General features: G+C 38.3%; 1 protein-coding gene across 3 annotated transcripts; it reads right to left on the bottom strand.

The window, feature by feature from the left end:
• Positions 1–825: 825 nt before the first annotated feature.
• LOC5571387 (NEDD8-conjugating enzyme Ubc12) lies at positions 826–22,108 on the bottom strand. 3 transcript variants are annotated; one of them, XM_021841717.1, is made up of 5 exons: positions 21,741–22,108; positions 21,410–21,672; positions 13,510–13,643; positions 2,006–2,173; positions 826–1,923 (listed from the first exon to the last, which is right to left on the bottom strand). In XM_021841717.1, the coding sequence occupies exons 2-5, from the start codon at positions 21,513–21,515 to the stop codon at positions 1,783–1,785; spliced, it is 549 nt and encodes a 182-aa protein (XP_021697409.1). In that variant the 5' UTR covers positions 21,516–21,672; positions 21,741–22,108; the 3' UTR covers positions 826–1,782. The 3 variants fall into 3 exon arrangements, with proteins under 3 accessions (XP_021697409.1, XP_001653640.1, XP_001653639.1); XM_001653590.2 differs by having other exon boundaries at positions 21,410–21,552; XM_001653589.2 differs by having other exon boundaries at positions 21,410–22,108.
• Between the last annotated feature and the right edge of the window lie 728 nt (positions 22,109–22,836).

Raw genomic sequence — 22,836 nt, 5'->3', positions numbered from 1 at the left:
TCTATGAAGGCGTAAGTCATTTTTCATATTAATACTATATTAGCACTTCCGTCAGGACGTTCTTTAAACCAAAAAAATCTACTCATATCAGTTCCCTTCAAATTCAAAATTTTTTTCTCTAAAAATATCGGGGAAAATGATTTTATTATATCTGTTAAATTGTTGCCCCAAAAATATCTTGTTTTTTTCCATCAAGCTTCTGATTGATGATGCTTTCGAAGAACAAGCCTTTTTTGAAATTGAAGAATATAGATTGTAGAGTTTCCCACCCAATTTATAACATTTATTGATTTTGATAACCTCCAAAAAACGATCGTTCTAAACGTTGCTCCATATTCGTGTAAAATTTAATTATTTTGGAGAATATGTTATTATCACAACATTGTACAATACTAGTCGAATGATGTACAGAAAACCGATTGAAATTTAATTGATAAATTAAAAAGATATAGCATGCACAAGGTGTCCACTTTATAATATGAACAGTCCTTATGCTCTTTGGTAGAGAAATATTTAGAAGAATGTCTGCAGAGCTCCCTGTAGCAGTGATGCATTTGAACGCGTTAGTTCAATTTATAATATGAACCCGTGCTACTTAAAGAGCCTGTTGAGCCCGTAAAAGTCTTCAAAGGTTTCTTTGGCGCCTGTACACTGTTGCATCATGATTTTTGCACATTTTGGTTAAAATTTTTCGTTTTCTTTAATATACTCTAATAATCTATCCATAAATTTTGAAAAAAGTGTAGCGAATGAATAATTTGCTTGATGAACGCGTGAGGAATTTCGGATATCGCTTAAAAACCACTGATAACAACTTAGACAACATTCGAATAAAATTTCCATATTTAATTGTAGCTCTCTGTATTTTTTTCCATTTTTGTCACTAGTTTCCTCAGTACATTCAGTAATTCGTTAAACTGCCTGTTTGTTGTTGGATTCGTGGATATTCATGTTTGTTGTTTTTTTTTTTCTGTCTGTTGTTGCTTTCATATAGTCTACCTTTTGTTTTCATAGATAGAGAAGTGAGAGAATTGGATTAGCATATAGAACGTTGCAGCGTGTTGTGTTGGTTTGGTGGAATAGAAATCAAGATATTAGATACATTTGTGTGGTCTGCCTATGTATAAATACCGTTTATTAATCTTACTTCTTACTGTTCATGTAAATTAAACTAAGATCATTGATTCTTGTTTATTTTTTTATTTTATTCCACTTCAAGTAGTCAATTTGTGTTCATTTTTTTCGCTCTCTCGTTCAGAGCTTGCATAACTGACTGCAATCTTTTCAACCAGACACGTTCTATTTCAATGGTAAGAACAGAAATGAATAGCAACTCGATCAAAGTGTTTGGTTATATTTGCGTTCATTATTGATACATGAGATGATGTTGCAATTTTGTTTCATAGTTGTTGATTTAATCTGTTTGGATTATAAATTTTACATTCCCAGTGTTGTAATGCTCAATTTGTTTTTACCTTTCCTTTTCACTCGCAACTCGAACGCGATATCTTCATTATTTCTCGCAGTTCCACTTCTTCTCGATCTCTCGCAGTGCTAAACATTCCACACGGTGACCTCTCCGGTACCAAACGTTCATTACGCTCTCGTGCTCGCGTGTCCCGGCTATTGTTTTTTCTTTTATTATTTGCGCTTGTTCTAACTCCGCCCGCCTCGCCACACTTTTACCATTTAGTTATATTTAAAGTCTATATAATAGCGTCCACCAATCGTAAGAATAATTAAATAAACGCAACATTTTAGTGTGAGTGTTGAACTTATGTATCACTTGAGACAGCGCTCGAAATAGGTTTCCCCAATGTAGCTACCGCGCATCGCCTTGAACACGTTGTGCTCGAAGAGGCGTCGGTTCGTTTGGAGCACTTCGGCCGCCTCTCGGTTCAGTGGGTCCTCGGGGTTCGGTTCCTGCGGTTGCGAAAAAAAAACAATATTACCTTTCCGGCAGAAAATGGACACTGGAAGTCATTTTCTGCCGGAAAGGACTTACCAAGAACAAGTACTGCAGTCCGTACACGATCGAGTTGATAGTTAGCACCGGTTTCCAGTCTTCGCGCAGGATGTTGAGACACACGTTACCCTCCAGGTCGATGTTCGGGTGGTAGACCTGGGTTTCGCATTTCACCTTCGGGGGCTCATGGGGATAATTAGGGCCGACCTGCGGATTATGATCAATTAGTTGAGTATATTGATTTTTTTTTCCAACATCCTAATATGTTTTGGAGGTGCGCTGTTCGAGTGCGAAAACATAATCGCGTCAGTAGTGTGTGGTCTTTTGATTCCTTTGCATGCTTCTCTGGAGCGAGCGACGGAATCAAGATCAATTGTGTCCGGTTCACGTTATGCGAAAAGACCTATTTGTGGTTGGTCGAGGATGGATTGCCAACCGGTGAGCTCGTTTCATGTTTACAATATTTTTCATCGTTCCAACGCAACGTTACGTTTATCAGGGTGTCCATTCATAATCAGGTTTCTAATTCCCGGATACCCATGCAATTACAGTTAACTCTCCCTTATTCGATATTCCGTATCTCGATATCGAGTTAGAGAACCATAGTAAAAAGTGGTTTTCATGGCTAACTCGATGGTCCCTTGGATCGCAGTTGCATTGATTTTGTGTTCTGCAACTCGATACCTCCCTAACTCGATGGTCCCTTCAATATCGAGTAAGGGAGAGTTAACTGTAATAACGTTTGACAAAATGATCCTGCGACTTGATATTTTTGTTTTTTTTGTCATAGAAAATGATTAAATTTGGAGGATTTCATTTGAGTGATTGATAAATTATTTTTGATTAAATTTATAAAATACTGTTTGCTCAAAACGGTATGAATTTCAAAAATATTTTGGACAAAAACATATTGACTATTTGTTTAAATATCTAAAAAAAGATCTTGAAATTATATGAACAACGTACAATGTGTGTTTCTAAATTTACAACATATTTTCACAAAAGGGCAAACTTGAATAGTTAATCCTTTACCTTCTAAGAATCCCCTCGGAAATATGTGTTAGACATGGCTGGCTTTTCGCCAAACGTTACGAATCTATTAATCTATCTATTTGAAATGATTTATCGAAAGATTATTTGGTAAAATTGATTGTTGTTTTCTATGTTTTGTACATTGTTCGAAATATTAAGCTCTAGTGAATTTATTATTTTCAAATATCATCATTCTTTCAAAAACTGCTCATCAATTTTTTTATTACTTAGTTAAGTAAACATGCTGATTTTGAAATGCCATCTTTCTTTGTAATGAACTTCATCCAATGAAAGCATTCGGAGATAGTGCTTGAGATCTTTCTTAGAATGCCGGGACTTCAGCTTACGGACGTGGGTAAGATTTTTGAATACGGAAATCAGACTTAAAACGGGAGCAAAAAATTGTTATAAGGAAAACTTTTATGGAAAGTGAATGTTAAGAGTCGACCAATGGGCTTTTTGTGACTTCCAGCTTAATAACATTCCTCAAGCAAATATATGATTTTGCTAAAGGTGTTGATGACCTCGGGAGAATAACAGAGTTTGGGGTAGAAGATTTGAATAATTGATCAAGAAAATTGTGCGTGTTTTATGCATCGGGAAAGGAAAGACGAGTTGACTGAGGAGACAAAAGTCTGATTGCTTCTATGATGAATGATGAATGAAAAAGTAGTATGAAACGTCAAAGTGCAAGAGGTTGATCAATTTGTTGTGATAGTAGGGCCGATAAAATTGAATAACAAAATTCTGCTAACCGCATATAGATTAGTATAGGTAAAGTGTAATTATTCAATCATTTTGTGTATAAGCGACAAAATACTTCTCTCGACGATAATGGGACTAAACGTAAAATTTTGTTTCCATACTATTTAAATTCCACCACATGTCTTTTCCACGAAATGTCGGTTTGACCAAATGTCATATTATTTATGTTGCAATTAAACCTTTTCGACGAAATGACCGTTCGACCAAATGTCATAGATTCGTTGAAAAACGCTTTGAAGTTTTCCTTACAAGATGATAGTTTCGTTCAATCCTGTTTTTCAACTTTCTCGTTCAATATGTTGTGCTTTTTATATACACAAACATGACGGAACACTTTTTTAACATAAATTTGGAAGAGTTTTCAAAATCCGATAGCCCGTTCTCAAGCCATTTCGTAACATGCAAACACCATTTCATTTTTATTTATATAGAAGATTTAAAAAATTAGCTTTTTTCTAGAATATACTACAATCTTTATAAGCAACCTACCAATTACCTTTTCGGTGAACTCACAAAGAAATTATAAGAAACTGACCAATTATTGCCTCAATTCCTGTGGAGATTCCTGAAAATATCTGCCATTAATCTAAATGGAAATCTTCCAAGCATCTCACCAAGAACATTGCCAGGATTCCTTAAGTACCCTTCTAAGAATGTTGATGTTCTATAAAATATCCTTTGAATTTTTTTCAATATCTTTCCGCAATAAATCTACAAAGAATTTCACAAGAAATCGATAAGAATTGTTAGAATAATCTACCAAACATTCCCTAGGAGACCATCGGTTGTTTTATAGTATTTTAATAGAACAAACTAGTGTAATAAAACGATAGAGATAGGGGTCACAGGCTTTTCGGATAGCCAACAGAACTGTCTGCACGGGATACGTTTTTGAGACTGCCTCCTGTATTGTAGGTTTCAAATTATAAAAGGGTACCTTTGGGTATTGTTTGATTGTGTAAGTGGTATAATAAATTCACTGTGGGTTCTTCCCATTTGATATATACTTTACATTCGGACACCCAGACTTCATAGATGTCCTCATCGTCATTCTATTCACTTTCATTAACAAATTCAAAGTTTTCAGTACTCTTCTTCATCACTGCTATGTACAGTGTCCTCCAAATCCGCAATTGAACACCATCGCTTCATCCGGTCCGCTGAGTAAACCGTACTGAACCTTCTTGCCGTTTCAAAGCCAGGCACCGTTGTGACGCGATAACGATCGTTGGTCAGCACCTCCGATACAATGAATGGGCCCTTGAATCGAGCCTCCAACTTGCGACTTCCCCCCGGAATATACTGATCCTTTGCCACCAAAACTATATCATTTACCTCGTACTTCTGGGCCTCACGTCGATGATCATCGTAGTACTTCTTCTGCCGTGTTTGACTCACTTGCGTAGCATGTTGAACTCGTTCCCTTAGCTCATCTGTAGTAACTTGAGGATTTTCGCTTTCAACCGCAATCACTGACACAATTTCATTTTGCACCATATCTTTCGGCCTGTACGACAACACCAATGACGTTGGCGAGAGGCCTGTCGTCGCATTCGGTGCAGTATTGATGGCACTCTGCACTGCTCTCACCTTCTCATCCCATTTCCGGTCGCCTGAATCCACCATGGTTCGAATGGCGGTAAGAATGGTTCGGTTGCTCCGCTCCACTTGACCATTTCCTCTCGGCGTTCCAACAGCAACCAATACGTGGTCTATTCCATAATCGTCACAAAACTTCCGTAGCACGTTTGAAGTGAAAGCGGTACCCCGGTCAGTAATGATACGAGACGGCAACCCAAAAACACAGGAAATTTCTTCCAGCATTGTCACTACTGGCTGAGCGTTAGTAGTTTTCACCGCTTTCATCAGCAAGAACTTCGTGAATCCACAAATCACCACTAAAATGTGTTCGTTGCCTTTCGCCGACCTAGGGAATGGACCTAAATGGTCCATGTGCACTGTATGAAAGGGCACGGGGGTCTTCGGTATCGGGTTGAGAAACCCTTCTGGTCGACCTGGTTTTGATTTAAAAAACGCGCACTTTGGACAAGCCGCAATGTACGCACGGACGTACTTTCTCATTTTAGGGAACCAAAATAAATCCTGCAGCATGGATAACACTTTTTGCTCGCCAAAATGTCCTTTATCGTCGTGGTAGCTTTTCACTATACGCCAGCGCACGATGTTTGGGACGACCCAGCACTTTCGATCACCAATCTTTCGATACAACCGATTATTCTCCACAACGTAGTTCTGCTGTATCTGTCGATCTTCATCACACCTCGGATCATTGGCCAGTTTATCAATCACTGCTAGCAAACGAGGGTCCTGTCGTTGCATACTGACCAAGAAATCCGAATTCGATAACTCTAACACCATAATGCAATCCGCCACAGTTTCAAGCTCGCGCGGTTCTTCTGTAGGCGACCTGCTCAGTGCATCGACATGTTGCATCCTAGAGCCCTCACGATGTTCGATACGGAAATCATATTCTAGAAGCTTCAAAAAATATCGCGCCACTCTCTTATTCATTTCCTTTTTCGCATAAGCATCACGAATTGCCGAGCAATCTGTGCGAATCACAAAGAAACGTCCTACCAAGTATTGCCGGAACCGATCAACACTCGCCACCACAGCTAACATTTCCAGCTCGTAGCTATGATAGTTCACTTCGGTCTTCGAATTCTTCTTGCTGAAATAACTCACTGGCTTCCACACTTCGTTCACTTTCTGCAGCAAAATTCCTGCTACGCCGACGCTTGACGCATCGGTATGTAATTCCACTTCCGCATTTGGATCATATAGCACAAGCACGGGCCTTTCCACTAACAGCTCCTTAAGTTTATCAAACGCTTGCTGTTGTTCTGCCTCCCACACAAACTCGGCCTCTTTTCGTAGCAAGCGGAATAGAGGTTCCGCAATAAGGCTGTAATTCTGCACAAATCTTCTGAAGAATCCCGACAATCCCAGGAACTGTTGAACTGTGTGTACTGTCTCGGGCACAGGAAACTCTGCGACAGCCGTTGTTTTTCGTTCACCTGGTCGCACACCTTCTTTACCAACTTCAAATCCCAAGAACTCAACTTGACGCATGAAAAAGTAGCTCTTCTTTAAATTTATAGTGAAACCCTCTTCGCGCAATGCCACTAACAGTCGCTCAAGCTTGTGTAACAACTCTTCCTCCGTCTTCCCCGGCAGAATCAAATCATCAATGTACGCCACAATAATAATTTTTTGCTTTCTCAGCTTCTCCACTATTTTATTCATCGCTCTTTGAAACACCGCGCACCCATTTACCAGTCCAAAGGGCATACGAAGAAAACGGTAGTGCCCATCTACCGTTGAAAACGCAGTAAAGTTTTGGCTTTCTGGTTCTAGTGGAATTTGGTAATAACCACTATATAAATCAATCGTGATAAACAAATCCGTCCCCGCCAATTTTTGCAAACACGACTCAATATCGGGCATCGGAAATTTATCTTTGATTGTTCGGGAGTTGAGAAGACGATAGTCAATAGCCATTCGAAACTCATTGTTCTTCTTTGGTACCAACACAACTTGGCTATTGTAAGGGGACTCAGTTTCAGCTATTATACCAGCTTCCAACAGATCGTGCACTATTTCAGCCAAAACACTCTCTCGGGCGTACTCAAGTTTTCGTGGTTTAACATATACAGGTTCATCACTCGTTAAACTGATCTTCATTTCGGCAGACGTAGCACGACCCATCTCTCTCATGTTCAACGCAAAGCAGTCTCTGTAGTTAGCTATCAACCGGCACAAATGCGTATTGTACTCTACCGATCCATCACTGTTGATCTGATTTTCGGTTATAGCTTGCCCCTTTGATTCCACATCAATCGTATACATATTTGCAATCGACGATTCTACAATGCTATCACGAGGGCGAGGTTCACGTGACGATTGTCGTTGTTGTTGTGCTCCATCCCACTCAAACCGCACATCGCCCTTGCGTTTCATCATCACTAACCCCTCACTATCAATAATATCTTCGCCCAAAATCACCGCTGTGTCTTGTACCCAGGTTGGTACGATTTGCAACTCCACTGGCAGGGACACACCATCCACCTGCAACTCGGCGCACACTTTCGAAGTAACAGCAATCTCCTTCTTCCCGAAACCGCGAAGCACTTTCTGGCTCGGTTTAATCTCACCGACGTTCTTCGCAAACTTTTCTTGAATAGTGGAAACTTTTCCGCCCGTATCCACTAGCGCTCTCATCGAAACACCACCCACAAGCACATTTTTCACGAAGGCACTTTTCTGATCTACCACGCGCATCGGTTTTGGGGTTTGATTTCTGGGGGCTTCGCGTTTGAACGCAACAGAGGGACATTCTTTCTTCATATGTCCTTCCTTTTTGCAAAGATGGCACATCACTCTAGGACAACGACGAGCAATATGTCCAGCTTGATGACACTGGAAACAGACGTCTGAAAACGACTCACTCTTCCTTTGAGCACTTTGCACTGCTGGACTAGGATCCGCCACCTTGGAGGCAGCCACCGCATCGACGCTGTCAATCCATCTCAACTCTTCAAGTAATGTTTCCACTGTACACACTTTGCCGATAGTCATCCCAGATCGCTTTACATATTGACGTAAACCGCTCGTAATGTACGTCACCGTGGTTTCTTCATCAAATCCACCTTTTCGTCCCAATGCCAACATTTCGTAGACATATTCTTCCACGGTCTCTCCAGGCTTCCACTTACGAGAAGAAAGCAAGTTGTGATAATATATTGGGTTCTTCTTGGAGGGGAAACCCTTCACTATCTCGGCTTTAAAGGTTGCCCAATCTCTCATCGCATTTGGACAACTTTCCAGCCATAATTTGGCGCATCCACCGAGATTCAATCTTGCACAATGAAGGCGGACTGCATTCGTCCACTCATATACATCTCCAGTGTCGTCTATGGACTTTACCCATATATCAGCAGATAAACACGAGGGTACCTTGGGATCGAACGTTGACACATACTCCTTTAGTTCCCTAAAATCAGGCATTCGTGTGTTCATAGTAGCACTCGTACTGGCTACTGCTTGTGAAGCACTTCGGGCAGCCAGTTTGACCTGAGCGAGCTCAGTTCTGAGAGCTTCGATCTCGGCTTTATACTGCTCTTCCATTTTCAACTTATACGAATGTTTGTTTTTCTTGCTGCGGTCTACAACGTTCGGTGGTAGATCGTTATCTTTCTCAATCTTCACCGTCCCAGAAACTCTCTGGTCACTACCACCCCCGACACTCAGGCGGCCTAAAGCTTCTTCAAATGAGAGGTCGCTTTCACTCTCACTCATAACCCTCACTCTTCACTAAAGTTTCACCACTGCGTGGCATATAAAGTCCAGCTCTCCAAAGATCTCACACGATAGCCGATTTCCAGCGATCTCACTCAGCTACCCTCACCTGAGACAGCAACAGAGTCGTTCCCGACAAAAGAACACTCAACTACACGGACGCGGCACGATGGAGCTTTTGACCTATTATACTCCGTAGATAATAGCTATTGAATCGCACTGTCCCCGGACACTAAGCTATTGTAATGGTCCAACCACGCGGTTTTCATGAGGGCTCATGGCACTGAAAGTATATTGCTTCTCCCGCAAGTCTCGATCCCGTGTCACGCACTAACACGAAGTGTATCACACCACGATATCCCCACACGGAATATATCTACGCGATCACCACCGACTAACTCACTAGTACGGTTTTACCCGAGATCTCTATCCTGTCTACAGGATGTAATAAAACGATAGAGATAGGGGTCACAGGCTTTTCGGATAGCCAACAGAACTGTCTGCACGGGATACGTTTTTGAGACTGCCTCCTGTATTGTAGGTTTCAAATTATAAAAGGGTACCTTTGGGTATTGTTTGATTGTGTAAGTGGTATAATAAATTCACTGTGGGTTCTTCCCATTTGATATATACTTTACACTAGTTACAGTTGACAGGTAGTTTTCTAGTTTCGCCCATAGGCTTAAAGATGAAATAAATTGGTATTCTTATGTTTGAAATACATATTTTCCTGGTTTGTTGTTCAAATTCCCGGGTATTTCCCGTACTTTTCCCGAACTTTTGTAATTCCCGGGTTTTTCCCACTTTTCCCGTATTTCCCGGATGGATGGACACACTGCGTTTATGTAATCCTTAAAAAATATATGAAATGGATGGTTCGTTACTACATAAACATAAACCCTTATTCCTGTTTCATACAATTTTAATAAACGCAGCTGTCTGATCGTATAAATTTTAGCGGTAATCCATTCGCGATAAGACATTTCGCGATAAGACATTTCGCGATAAGGCGTTATGCCAATATGCGGACAGTACAACTTCGCGGTGTATCGTTTTGCGGTTTGTACCGAAATAGTTAATCAACTTAACATTGCAATTTGAAGGACTGCCTGTGTTCAAAGAAAGGTAAAGCACCGATGAGTGATAATGCCAACAATTTTCAGTGTAACTTGTAGGAATAGCTACACCGAGAAATGGCATACGACGATACAAACCGCAAAACGAAATACAACAGAATGGTTCAAACTACGAAATGGTACACCGCGGAATAGTTTGTCGGACAACCCTTGGTGAGCATTTTTTTAAATAGCCATGGAAAAACTGTTTTCGGTATCTTTTTAACACTATCAGGCTGCCATATAAGCAGTATCTATAAATATTCTCCAATACCTCTAAAAGTTGGAAATGAAATTCTGGCCGTAACCGGAGGAAAATTGAGGAGAATTTGATCAGGTCGGTAAATAACAGCATTTCCTACCAAGGCACTATGGGCCAGAAATAAAACTTTCGCGACAAAAGTCCAAAAACCTTTTTTCAATAAAATGAATTATTGAGATTAATTTCTCATTAATGAGAACATGTGTGATTGTATACCAACTATCTTATTTATTTAATTACATTATTTCAGTGCACTTTATGGGGCTCAATAGTGTTTAAACTGTAAAACTTTAATTTCACCCTATCTTAAGAAAATTTGGTTTGAGGGGAAAAATGGCTAGAAAAATTATTGTGAGCACATTTTTGGAAAGCAAATTAAGTGCATTTTACATGTCTGGTATAAAAATAAAGTTCATTTTAAATTTTAGCATTGATTTTACAATGTACCAGTAATATTCACTATATTTTTACTATTTCACCTTAAAAGTTAAGGTATTCCACCGTATTCGGCTTGCAACCAGTATGAGGTGGAAGCCTAGACTCTCCACTCTTTCATGTGCTACCAAAAGTTTTTGCAAATATTTGCGGATGGCCGAGATACATCGGTTTAAGTACATGCGATAATTTAGTCGATTTTTAACCCCATATTTTTAACTTCGATGCTGTTCATACAATCACAAATTATAAAAGTTTGATTGGTATAAAATAACTAAGGCAATCATAATCCACTACTTTTGAGCAAGTTTCCGTTCATAAGCTAGGTGACATCCAGAAATCTGGGTTGAGTCGGTTGAAAAATTACAAAAATTAATAATTTTGCTAATTTTCTCCGAGGCTATGATTTGTACGATATGATAAGACCACAACAGAGGTTCGCGATATAGGGACTAATGCGTAGTTTCTGGACAACATCCATGTAAAAATAACAGCTCGAAGATTTATATAAAAAACACAGATTTTTGAAGAAATATGAAACGGCTGAAATTGTTATCTGTCTATGTTTTTTGTTCAAATCGAAGGCTTCAATTTAATATAGACATTTAGTAGAAATTTTCTAAAAAATATCAAACTCTGTTGGTTATTTTTCAACCAGGATTAAATCATTGGTATAATATTTTACAAAATTTTTAAAAAAATAAGTAGAAACATCAAAAATTTGCCCGTTTCTAAGTTTGATGCTTCACATAGAGTGAATTGATTTTTCCTTATAGATTATAAAATAATTAGGCAACCTCCTGTACTATCTTTCTAAACTACGTTGAAATATCAAAAAAATACAGTATAAACGATCGAAAGAAAATAAAAAATAAGACAGCACCAAATGGCCAGGTCAATGGCCATCAACGAAGAACGTCAAAAAAATCGTTTGAATCCTTTTAAATTCCTGCCAGAAATTTAAGCGACTATTTAAGCGTAATGTTATCGGGAGAATGTTACTAGTTTGATCAGATGAACTATTCATTTGCACATAAAACAATCATCTTATTCCGGCGAAAAGAAATGAAGATTTTTAATTTTACTTGATTTATTTCAATTTAAAATCAATTTAATACGAGATCTGGACAACAATTCACGTTTCTTATATAAGAACTTGCTCCACGTAATCATATAATGGATTTCATAAGCTTGGGTTAACCAGATGTTCTGATGTTTTAATATATCAAGTTAGGCCTCCATTACAGCTAAAATATTTCTGACAATAATGTTTCGAAAGTGATTTTGATTGAAACGCTTCGAACAATTTGAAGTGTCACATTTTAAAACAGCATATTATATACAAATATGTGATTCATATTATCTTGTTCCATTTTGGACCATATCTATATAACTTTCTGATTATTGTATGGCTTTTCCATAGGTGATGCACAGTAACAATATTGAGTTATAAAATTTTAATAGTGAATTAAATGCAAATGTACGGTGAAAGACCAATAAATACATCAAATAAACAGTTGCCAATGCATTCCAAACAACTATGATAAATTTGATGATACAATCTGTTTTGGGAATATATTTTAAGCATCCTCACCAACTTTTAGGCTAACACCATGTCAAAATCCTTGTTTAGAACAAGAAGTTTGTGAATGTCTATCATTATCACACCAACCATATATCTTGAATTTTACATTATTTTCGTTGAAATAGACATTCTTTGACACAAAAACCTTCACTGTTCACAATTCAAAAATATTTAAGACAAACGACGTCCAGTTACATTAGGTTGAATTGATTTTGGTGCACTATTAGTAAGATCGAAAATCTCATTACACGGTGATCAATTTCGCCCTACTGATCAATTACACCCGAATTTACGGTACTACAGATGGCAAGCAGGCTTCGTCCTTTGGCGAAAAGGCCTGTATCATCCGCAAACACAGATTTTTGACATCCCTGATGTAACTCAGGTGAGGCAGATGCAAAATATTGTATAATATTGGTCCCAAAATGCTGCCTCAATGCAGCTGCCTTGAGGAACACCAGCTCTTAAATGAATTCTTTCAGACTTGGAATTCTGATCATTAACCTAAAGTGTACGATTTAAATTGAAACTCTCTATAACGTATTCGAAAGACAATGAGTTATTCGTACTTCATAGGTATTTTGAAAAAAAAAAAACAAGTTTTGAAATTGGTTTACTACGTTTTCGCTTAAAGTTGTGACATTCAAAAAAGCACTGAAAAACATGGCTGATTTTCTCAGCATAGGATCGACCTAAATTTTAAATTAGTGCGTCATTAGAACCGCAATCTTATATTCTTTTAAGAGCACATACGAAATTGTAGCAGTAAAATCCGTAAGCTATTTAGTTATAATAAAATAGTTATTCAAGTCATTGCGCAAAAGCTAAGGTTCACTTGAACTTACTTGAAACACGAAAATTCTGTGAAACTTCAAACATTCTTGATCGTTTTTCAATCACTGCAATCGATTCCTAGTTCGAAATTAATCCACTAATTTCATTGTCGATTCGCTTTATATACCCGTAGTGGTTAATGACCCTGAACTCAGTCCGTGCCCCTCTCGATTCTCTTGAACCACTGCATACTTACCTTGAAGTTAAACACGAATCGTCCCCCCTTGTAGAATCCCTCGTCGGGGCAGATGACCAGCTTGAAGTTGAGCAAATCGTCCGGATCGGGGAATTCCGTGGCACAGGTCTTGGGCAGATTCAGCTCGTTGATATCTGAAATCGGAAAGAGTATTGACCGTGAAAATAAGGTGAAGCCTTTGGATGATATCAATAGCAGGACTGGTAGCGACTGAGTGCTGGTAAAATAGAAATTTCAGAGACGTTTTGTAGACTCATTTGGGTTCGAAATGCGATAACATAACTCTACCTTGAGTTGGTCGAAGCAAGAGCTTTTATACCAGCCTGAACAGAAGTATATGACTTTGACCATCATGTTAAATAAAGCATACAACATGGCTGGCCTGAAAATTTGTTTGAATATCAAAAGCAAGACAAAGTTTTGATTTTCTTTTAATAAGGGGATAGAAACATTTTACATATTTGTTACACTTGGCTTGAATGCCCTCAATGTGATTTATGAATCTAGCATGAGCCCTAGGTACTTAACTTCATCTGACCAATTTATTGGAACCCCCTCTCATCGTGACAACATGTCTACTTGAAGGTTTCAAATAAAGAGCTTTTGGTTTATGTGGGAATATTATTAGTTGAGTTTTGGAAGCATTAGGATAAATCTTCCATTTTTGCAAGTATGAAGAAAAAATATCCAAACTTTTTTGCAATCGACTACAGATGACATGCAAACTTCGTCCTTTGGCGGAGAGGCCTGTGTCATCCGCAAACAAGGATTTTTGACATCCCTGAGGTAACTCAGGTAAGTCAGATGTGAAAATATTGTATGATATTGGTCCCAAAATGCTGCCATGAGAAACACAAGCTCTTACAGGAAGTATTTCGGACCTGGAGTTCTGATAATTAACCTGAAGGGTACGATTTGACAGATAACTTTGAATTATTCTAACAATGTATGTTGGAAAATTAAAGTTTTTTTAATTTTACAATCAAGCCTTGATGCCAAACACCGTCGAATGCTTTTTCTATGTCTAGAAGAGCAAGACCAGTAGAATAGCCTTCAGATTTGTTTGAACGGATCAAATTTGTTACACGTAAAAGTTGATGAGTGCTCGAATGTCCATGGCGGAATCCGAACTGTTCATTGGCAAAAATTTAATGTTCGTTGATGTGAGCCATCATTCTGTGCAAAATGACCTTTTCAAAAAGTTTACTGATGAAGGAAAAAAAACTGTATGGACGATAGCTAGAAGCTTCTGCAGGATTTTTGTCTGGTTTTAAAAATTGTATTTTTTCGAATTTAGTTAGTAATAGTTTGATTTTCTCTTTCGAAGCCGGTATTGGCTTCTGAGGTTTTGCATTTTCAATTTTTTTTTTATTGTGAAAAACATTTTTTAATTTCTTTCTGCAAATTCTGCCATATAATATTAATAGCAGGATCGGGAGTGCGTTGAAATTGCCTTCTCCGCACGTTTTTAAGACGGATCAAGAGTTTAAGATCATCGTCTATAATCACGGATTCAAATTTTACTTCACACATTGGAATTGCAATGCTCCTGGCTTCAACAATGGAATTTGTTAAAGTTTCAAAAGCATTTTCAATATCAAGTTTGGTTTGTAAAGAGATGTTAACATCAAGATTAGAGTCAATTTATGTTTCATATATATTCCAGTCGGCTCGAAAACAATTTAAAGTGGAGCTGATAGGTTTGAGAATTGCTTCATGGGATATTCAAAATGTAACAGGGACATGATCAGAATCAAAATCAGCATGAGTAACTAATTGGCTACAACGATGACTAGAGTCGGTTAAGACCAAATCAATCGTAGATGGATTTATAGAAGAGGAAAAACATGTAGGGCTATCAGGGTATTGAATTGAGAAATATCCTAAAGAGCATTCGTCAAATAAAATTCTGCCGTTGGAATTACTTTGGGAATTATTCCATGACCGATGTTTGGCATTAAAGTCACCAATGATAAAAATTTTGACTTATTGCGAGTCAATTTTCGCAAGTCAGTTTGGAGCAAATTAACTTGCTGTCCATAGCATTGAAAAGGCAAATAGGCAGCTATGAAAGTATATTTACCAAGCTGTGTTTCAACAGAAACACCTAAAATTTCAAAAACTTTAGTTTCAAACGACGAAAACATCTCGATTACTTTTTCAAATCGACGTAAGTAACTTCCATACGGTTTTGAGAAAATTAATTCAGAAGAATCACAACCTGTCTTCTAAAACTGTTTTAAAATGAATCACCTTTTTAACATTTTTCGCCGTGTATATTGCCTAAATTTAGCATACAATGAGCTCGCGTTCAAAAACTATGGAGTTCCTTTTATTTCACACAAGAATTTTATGACAAAATGATAAGCCGTTTTATTCAGTTACTTGCGACGTTTTTCCACCAGTGTAAAATCGGCTCAAGTTGTGTTTTGTTTTGATTCGTGGTTAAGTCACTTTGTCTCTCCATACAGCGGGGCGGCGAAAGAAGTGGTTAGGTTGCGAAAGTTGAAAATCTTACTTTCGTCGTTTTGTAAATCCGAAAATTAAACGTTCTAAAAGTGAAAAATCGAGTTGGTTCAGAGCGAAACGTGTAGAATTTCGTCTGCGAAACACGTAGGATCGATAAAGTAAGTTTGTATGCTTTTTTGACTTGAGTCTATATGAAAAAGTTTCCGAGAGTTGATGTTTTATACGCCTACACGCAGAGAAAATTATTTTAAAGTCAAATATATTCTGAATCATTTCAACAAAATTTCTACATTATTTGCCGGCTTATAATTGTTTTTTATTATTTTTATAACTACTAGTAATTTGTTTTAAAAATATTTCTTGTTGCATTTGACAGCTGGGTTGAATGCGGTTCAACAAAATAATTTTTATTTAAAAATGTATTGCTTTGAAACAACAATATTTTCGCAATAAAATAAAAATATTCGTTTTTGAAACAATGTTGATTTCTTTTTTGATTTTACAATATTTTTATTTGAAATAATAAAACCTGTTTATTGTTCCCAGCCCTCTCGCACTTCATTTTCCTTTATTATTAAATGAACAAAAACAATTCTATATTCTATAATATTATACGGAGCTATATCCAAGCGGACACTAACCTTAAAAATGATGATTCCTGCAGCATATTCAGAACCATTAGATGCACAGACTACACTATAGAAGGTTCCAAGTACCCTGGGGGAAGTGGTCAATTAGGAACATATCCGGAACCATATCAATATGGGCATCAAACTTCATGATTTTTAAAGGTTATGCTTTCCGAAGCATTTCCAGCATCACCGGCTGCCATGACCACTTTATAGTAGGTTCCAGGTGCCCCGGGGAATGTGGCCGATTCGGAACATGTCCGTTCATCTGTTTAGAATCACATACTACCATAAACAGTAAGATCCATATACGGGGACGGACCTGGTGTAGTGGTTAGAACACACGCCTCTCACGCCGAGGACCTGGGATCGAATCCCACCCCCGAGATAGTCACTAAACATTTCAGTGACGTCTTCCTTCGGAAGGGAAGTAAAGCCGTTGGTCCCGAGATGAACTAGCCCAGGGCTAAAAATTTCGTTAATAAAGATAGAAAAAAAAAGTAAGATCCCTGGGACTTGGAAAATGGCGATCATTTTCAGAACCACATGATGTAATAACCACTCTATAGTAGATTCCAGGGACTCCTAGAGATGTGGCCAATTCGAAACATGATCTCATCCCCCAGGGCCCATGGAACCTACTATACAGTGGTCGTATAAATAAGTTGCGCTGTAAATACTTCTATTAGCATCACCTTCAAAAATCTTGATGTTTATACCCATATTGATGTGTTTTCGGGCATGTTTTGAATTGGCCACATCCCCCGGGGCACCTGGAACCTACTATAAAGTGGTCATGGCAGCCGGTGATGCTGGAAATGCTTCGGAAAGCATAACCTTTGAAAATCATGAAGTTTGTGCCCATATTGATATGGTTCCGGATATGTTCCTAATTGACCACTTCCCCCGGGGTACCTGGAACCTTCTATAGAGTGGTCTGTGCATCTAATGGTTCTGAATACGTTGCAGGAAACATCATTTTTAAGGTTGCTGTCCGCTTGGATATAGCTCCGGATAATATTTACATGATTTGAAATACAAACATGACTGACCATGCTTTCCGGAACCAGTTTTACGGAAATGGTCATATTTCTGAAGATTTCCAACCAATCTTAATGCGTTCAGTGGCATTCAACTTCCTATTAGTTCTAGTTTCTAGGAAAATTGCAAACATCTATCCAACTTTACACCGCACAAAAATACAAGCGACAGAGAAAATGACATTTGGACATGACCTCAGAAAATCCGGAACATCTCCGGTGTCCAGTGGCAAATATGCATGGCCCAGAAAGTTCCTAAAACTGGACCAAATTTGCCGTCGACTGCTTCCAGATGCATCCAATTTCATCCATTTTTCATAAAGTTATAAGCATTTGAATTTGGGCAAAATTTCGCCTATCTCAATCATTTTGCCTATCCCCTGTAGCTTTAAAAAACTTAATGTGTTTATATTTCTATGTACTACAATTCTCTAGGATAATGCAGATAAAAAACTGGCACTTTCTGCACCGCAAACGACGGGGCTGGACTCATAAACTCAGTTTCCTTCCGCTGAGTGAAGTTCAGCTGTTCAAGTGGGAGTTAACTGCAATCATGTAAAATCGCTAATTAAATTAAAAATTTAAGAAAATAATGATTATAACTTACCCTAGCAGGCTTCCATTATGATATCGGATGTTCCGAAACCATTAAAAATGGCGATTAATCGAAGTTCTTTTAAGAAAATTTTCTCAACATCCGCGACCGAAATTTTTACGGGGCCTATTTTGTAAATCGAGCAGATTCATGTGACTCGTCTGTATTCATTGTCGATCAAAGCAAGCATGCATATTTCAGATGTCACCCGTCGACTCCCATAGTAATCCAGTCACATAGAGTGACAACTGTCGAAAAACTCGAGTGACAGAGCTGAGTCGAGCGAATTTTTCGGTCGACAGTGACTCTAGTCGAGTCATTTTGATCGACTCATCTTATAAAATAGACCCCTACGTTTACACTGTTTAGAGCGAGAAACAAAATGGTAGGTCAAACCTGAGTTTAACTTTTACCAAAATCAACAAACAGATTTTCAATTTGAAATGATGATTTTTGTTGTTGTTCCAAAAATAAATCTGATTTAAAATACTGTCAGTAAATTCAAAAATATTTCTGTTTTGCTTTAATCAAAATCTTTGCTGATTCAACGCAATTGTTTGATTACAACAAATAGAAAGCGCTTGACAAAAATAACTATTGTTTTGAATATCTGTTAATTCTCTGCGTGTATGAATGATGTGCAACTTCCCCAAAAGCCCCAGCAAATCGATCATTACGATGAACAAAAAAGTTAGGATCTGTTTTAAGTTTGGATCAAGGTTTCAATTTCGTTTCAGTGATAACTGCTATGTGCACCTTGTTAGCTGTAAGAAAATTAAACAGCTTTACCATTCAAAGAAAGAGCATTCCAATTTAAAATATTTAAATTATTATTTATTGGATCCATTAGAAAAACGTAACCCAATAACAATTTGATTAGTAAATTTTACACCGACTTGGACTGCTTTAGTCATAGTGGTGGCTTTGAACATTGCATCAATCATTAGATTCAAATGTTCAGTTAGAAAATTAAAATCAGAGGCAGACATATCACTTGAAGTGAGTACATTATCTGATGATTTCCCGTTAGAATTTTCGGTAGACGAAGTGGCGGAGTAGAAGTTTCCTGTGGCGACAAGGTTTTTGTCCATTTGATTTGAAACAATTAGAACGGGTACTCGTAGTGTGAAAAGGGGAGGAGTTCAAATTACCTGCTACGATATCGGCATAGGATTTTCCTGGGTAGAGCCATTCGAAATTAAAAGATTCGAACGACTAGTCGACGGATTAAAATTAGTTTCGGAATGAGCATGATTATAATCTTCCCGATGGGTATGATTCTTAATCAAGTGATCGGTAACAGAAAAATGAGCATTGTTCGATACTCTACCAAGGGAATTCCGGAAACGATCGTTACGGACATTACCGTTCATCTGCCTGGCACGAGCCTCAATGACCTTTTTGCGTGAAGGACAATTCCAAAAAATTGACTTATGATTGGCCCTTGCATTCAAACTTAGTGGTATCATCCTTCACAGGACTGACGTCTTTAACGTGAGAAGAACCTCCGCAAACCATGCATTCAGCATCCATGCGGCAATTTTTTGTACCATGGCCCCACTTTTGGCACCGACGGCACTGAGCGAGGTTCTGGTAATTTCCTCCAAGTTTCTGGAAATGTTCCCATGTCACACGGACATCAAACATAAGTCTAGCTTTTTCTAAAGCTTCTAAAGCGAACTAAAGAATATTCTTGGGAAAGCCCTGCCCGAAAAATGCCAGATTGGGTTTTCTTTTTCATAATGATTACTTGGACTGGGGAAAATCCAAGTAAATCATTTATTTCATTTTCGATCTCTTCAGGTGATTTATAGTCACTTGAGAGACCTTTCAAGACAACTTTACACAAACGTTCAGTTTTGTCGTCAAAAGTAAAAATAAATGTGCTTTTTCTCTTCAAGATGTTTGAGAAGAAGTTCGCGATCTTTAAGAGTTTCCGGCAAAACGCGACAGTCTCCTTTCTTTGCGATTTGGAAGGAAACCTTTATTAACCTAATGGAGTTCAAGATCTCTTGTCTAAATCCCCCAAATTCGGAACAACTGACCACGATAGACGGCACTCTTTGCTTCCTCACTTGAATCAAAGAGCCTGGGCTAGAGGCTGCTTCGATTTGGTGTTCGGAAAATTTGTCTAGAGCATCGAACTGATTGCTCATTTCGATACAATTATTCATTTTACCCTTGGAAGAAAGTTCGCATTCCGGAGAAACGTCCTTTCTTCCATTCTTGCAACGTTTAGTGACAGTTTTAAATCCCAGTTTTTTGGAAGGAGGTTGTGAATTAAGAGATTCACCCTTCCTTTTGTTTGTAGTTGCAACCATGTTTAGTGAATAAACGAGGGAAGACGAGACCTCCTAAGAGGTTTTTTTTCCCAAGACAGTGTCCAAGAAGGATTACCACCGCTAGCTTTCGCCAATAGGTCCAACGAGAAAGCGAAGGCACGGGTCCAAACAAGGGTCGTAAAGGGATCAACAGTAGAAAAAAATAGTACTGAAAAGTACCGTTTTTAGCACTGATTATTTCAAGTAGTTCTTGAAGGAAACTATGGGTAGGTTCTTAAAGAAACACCATATGAAAATGCCTGGAACAAAAACTGAAAAAATAGGCAAAGGAAATTCTGGAAGGATTCTTGTTAGGTTTCCTTTTAAAACGTTAAACGAATTCCTTAAAAAAATAACTGGAATAAACTATCGTGGATTTTCTTGGAAAAGCTTCAGTGTAAACTGTGAAAATTTGTAGAACAACAACTGGAAGATACTCTGAGATAATCTTATGGAAAATTATTAGAGCAATTCCTGTACAAATTTTTAAGTTTGCAGTGCTAAAAAATACTTGAGAGAACTTTTGGGAAATCATGATAGTTATTGCTGGAAAGATCTCTAGAGGGGTTCCTGATAGTATTCTAGAAGAAACTGCAGAAACCAGAGGAAAAATTCTTGACGCATTTTCTTGAAAAATGCAAGAAGAAATTCATGAAGAACCTCTGTAATAGTAATGTAGCCTTTATGATTTTGCACTAGGATTCACCCACGGGGAGAAAAGGTAACAAGAGACTTTAGAGACCTTCCATTAAAAATAGCGTTTTTCAAGATATTTGTTGTCTCTAAAGAAGAGACCCGCTGCTACCAGCCCTGCTCCGATAGTGTTTATTTTGAGGCTTTACTTACCTTTAGTGATTCTCAGCTGGGCCGCGGTAAAAGCCTTCTTCTGGGGTCCGGATTTTGGCGCTTCGCCATCCTTCTTCTGCTGCTTCAGCGAGAAAAGTTTAATCATTTCGATTTGTGGTGGTTGTTGATTAGAGACGACGGAGCTAAACGAAAAAAACCACAGAAACTTTTTTTTCTGTTTTTGACAGCTACTTCCAAGATTTGGTGGTGGGGGGAAAAATTTCTCTTCCTGCTGCTTCTTGACAACGGAGACGAAAATATTTCTGGATGACGATTTTTTTTTTCAATCAGCACTTCGATAGCCAAACAAAAGAACGCGGATTTTCTTCACCTGACCACAATGACGGTTAATGACGAGGCCAAGGGCAGCAGCTCAGAAGCTTCTTCAGTCACTGACGGATGACGAGGGCAAAGAAACGGATTTTTTTTTCTGCGACGAAGGAACTTCTCTTCACAACAATGCCAAACTCTAGCCAGGGGGAGGAGACCTTGACTGAAAATACTTCTGACCACTTGAGCCGCGACACCTGAAACACCGTTAATCGCGGAAAATCGCTTTGTGGCGCTTGGGAATCCGCCTGGTACCGACGGAAATGGGAGTCGTATATTTATTCCGAGGTAACTTTTCACTTTTTTCCCGTAGCTGCTGCAGTTTTCCTTTCTCTCGCGATTCGTACAATCAATCAACAACGAAGAAAACGGGATGTGAGGCGACTAGTTATTTGCACGCACACAGTCAAATGCGGAGTGACAGCAAGGAGGCTTGAAGTGAGGTGAGTTGCTTGCACTAGTGCTGCCAGACTGTCAAGCTTACTAGAAACGGTCGGGAATGATGATTTCTAGCAATGTGATCTATAACAGGTGAGGAGAAAGCCATTGTGATTGTATTGGTGCAGTAAAAATTCAAAACAAACATTGAGGGGAAGACGAGTGACGTCATACCGTTTCAATGAAATTTTGTGAGTGCATGCAAAACGCTTCATGGGGCTCTGCACAGAAATCAGTCTCACTCTTTCACTCCTTCATAAAATTAGTAAACAACAAGGCCAGTAAACGTCAAAACCTCATACAAAATCAAAACAGTGCAGAGCCCCATATCGTGGAACAAACCAACATCCCGGATAAAAAATACAATACAAAAACAATATAACGTATTGTAATAGTACCATTCAGTATATTGGAAATACAATACAGTATATTGTAAAATGACAATGCAATTTCAGTACAATATATTGTTTTGAATAGTTCACTGTATGGTATATGAGAGTCTTGCAATATAATGTATGGGTGGTTAAGTATCGTAACAATACAAATATAGATATTTTCTCATACATACATTTTGAAAATACAATACGATTTATTGTTCATGTATTGTTTTGATTAGTGATTCGTGTATTGTTGTACAATACAAAAACAATTCAAAGAAC

Source organism: Aedes aegypti, chromosome 2, assembly GCF_002204515.2.
Source record: "Aedes aegypti strain LVP_AGWG chromosome 2, AaegL5.0 Primary Assembly, whole genome shotgun sequence".
In the NCBI taxonomy this organism is placed as follows: Eukaryota; Metazoa; Arthropoda; class Insecta; order Diptera; family Culicidae; genus Aedes; species Aedes aegypti.
This window is presented reverse-complemented; position numbering and strand designations above follow the sequence as displayed.

Coding starts and splice junctions, on each gene's coding strand:
- LOC5571387 (XM_001653589.2), bottom strand. CDS start 21,515: ATGATTAAACTTTTCTCGCTGAAGCAGCAGAAGAAGGATGGCGAAGCG. Junction 2,174..13,509: donor GATTCGTGTTTAACTTCAAG/GTAAGTATGCAG, acceptor CATAATCCGCAG/GTCGGCCCTAATTATCCCCA. Junction 1,924..2,005: donor GACTGCAGTACTTGTTCTTG/GTAAGTCCTTTC, acceptor TCGCAACCGCAG/GAACCGAACCCCGAGGACCC.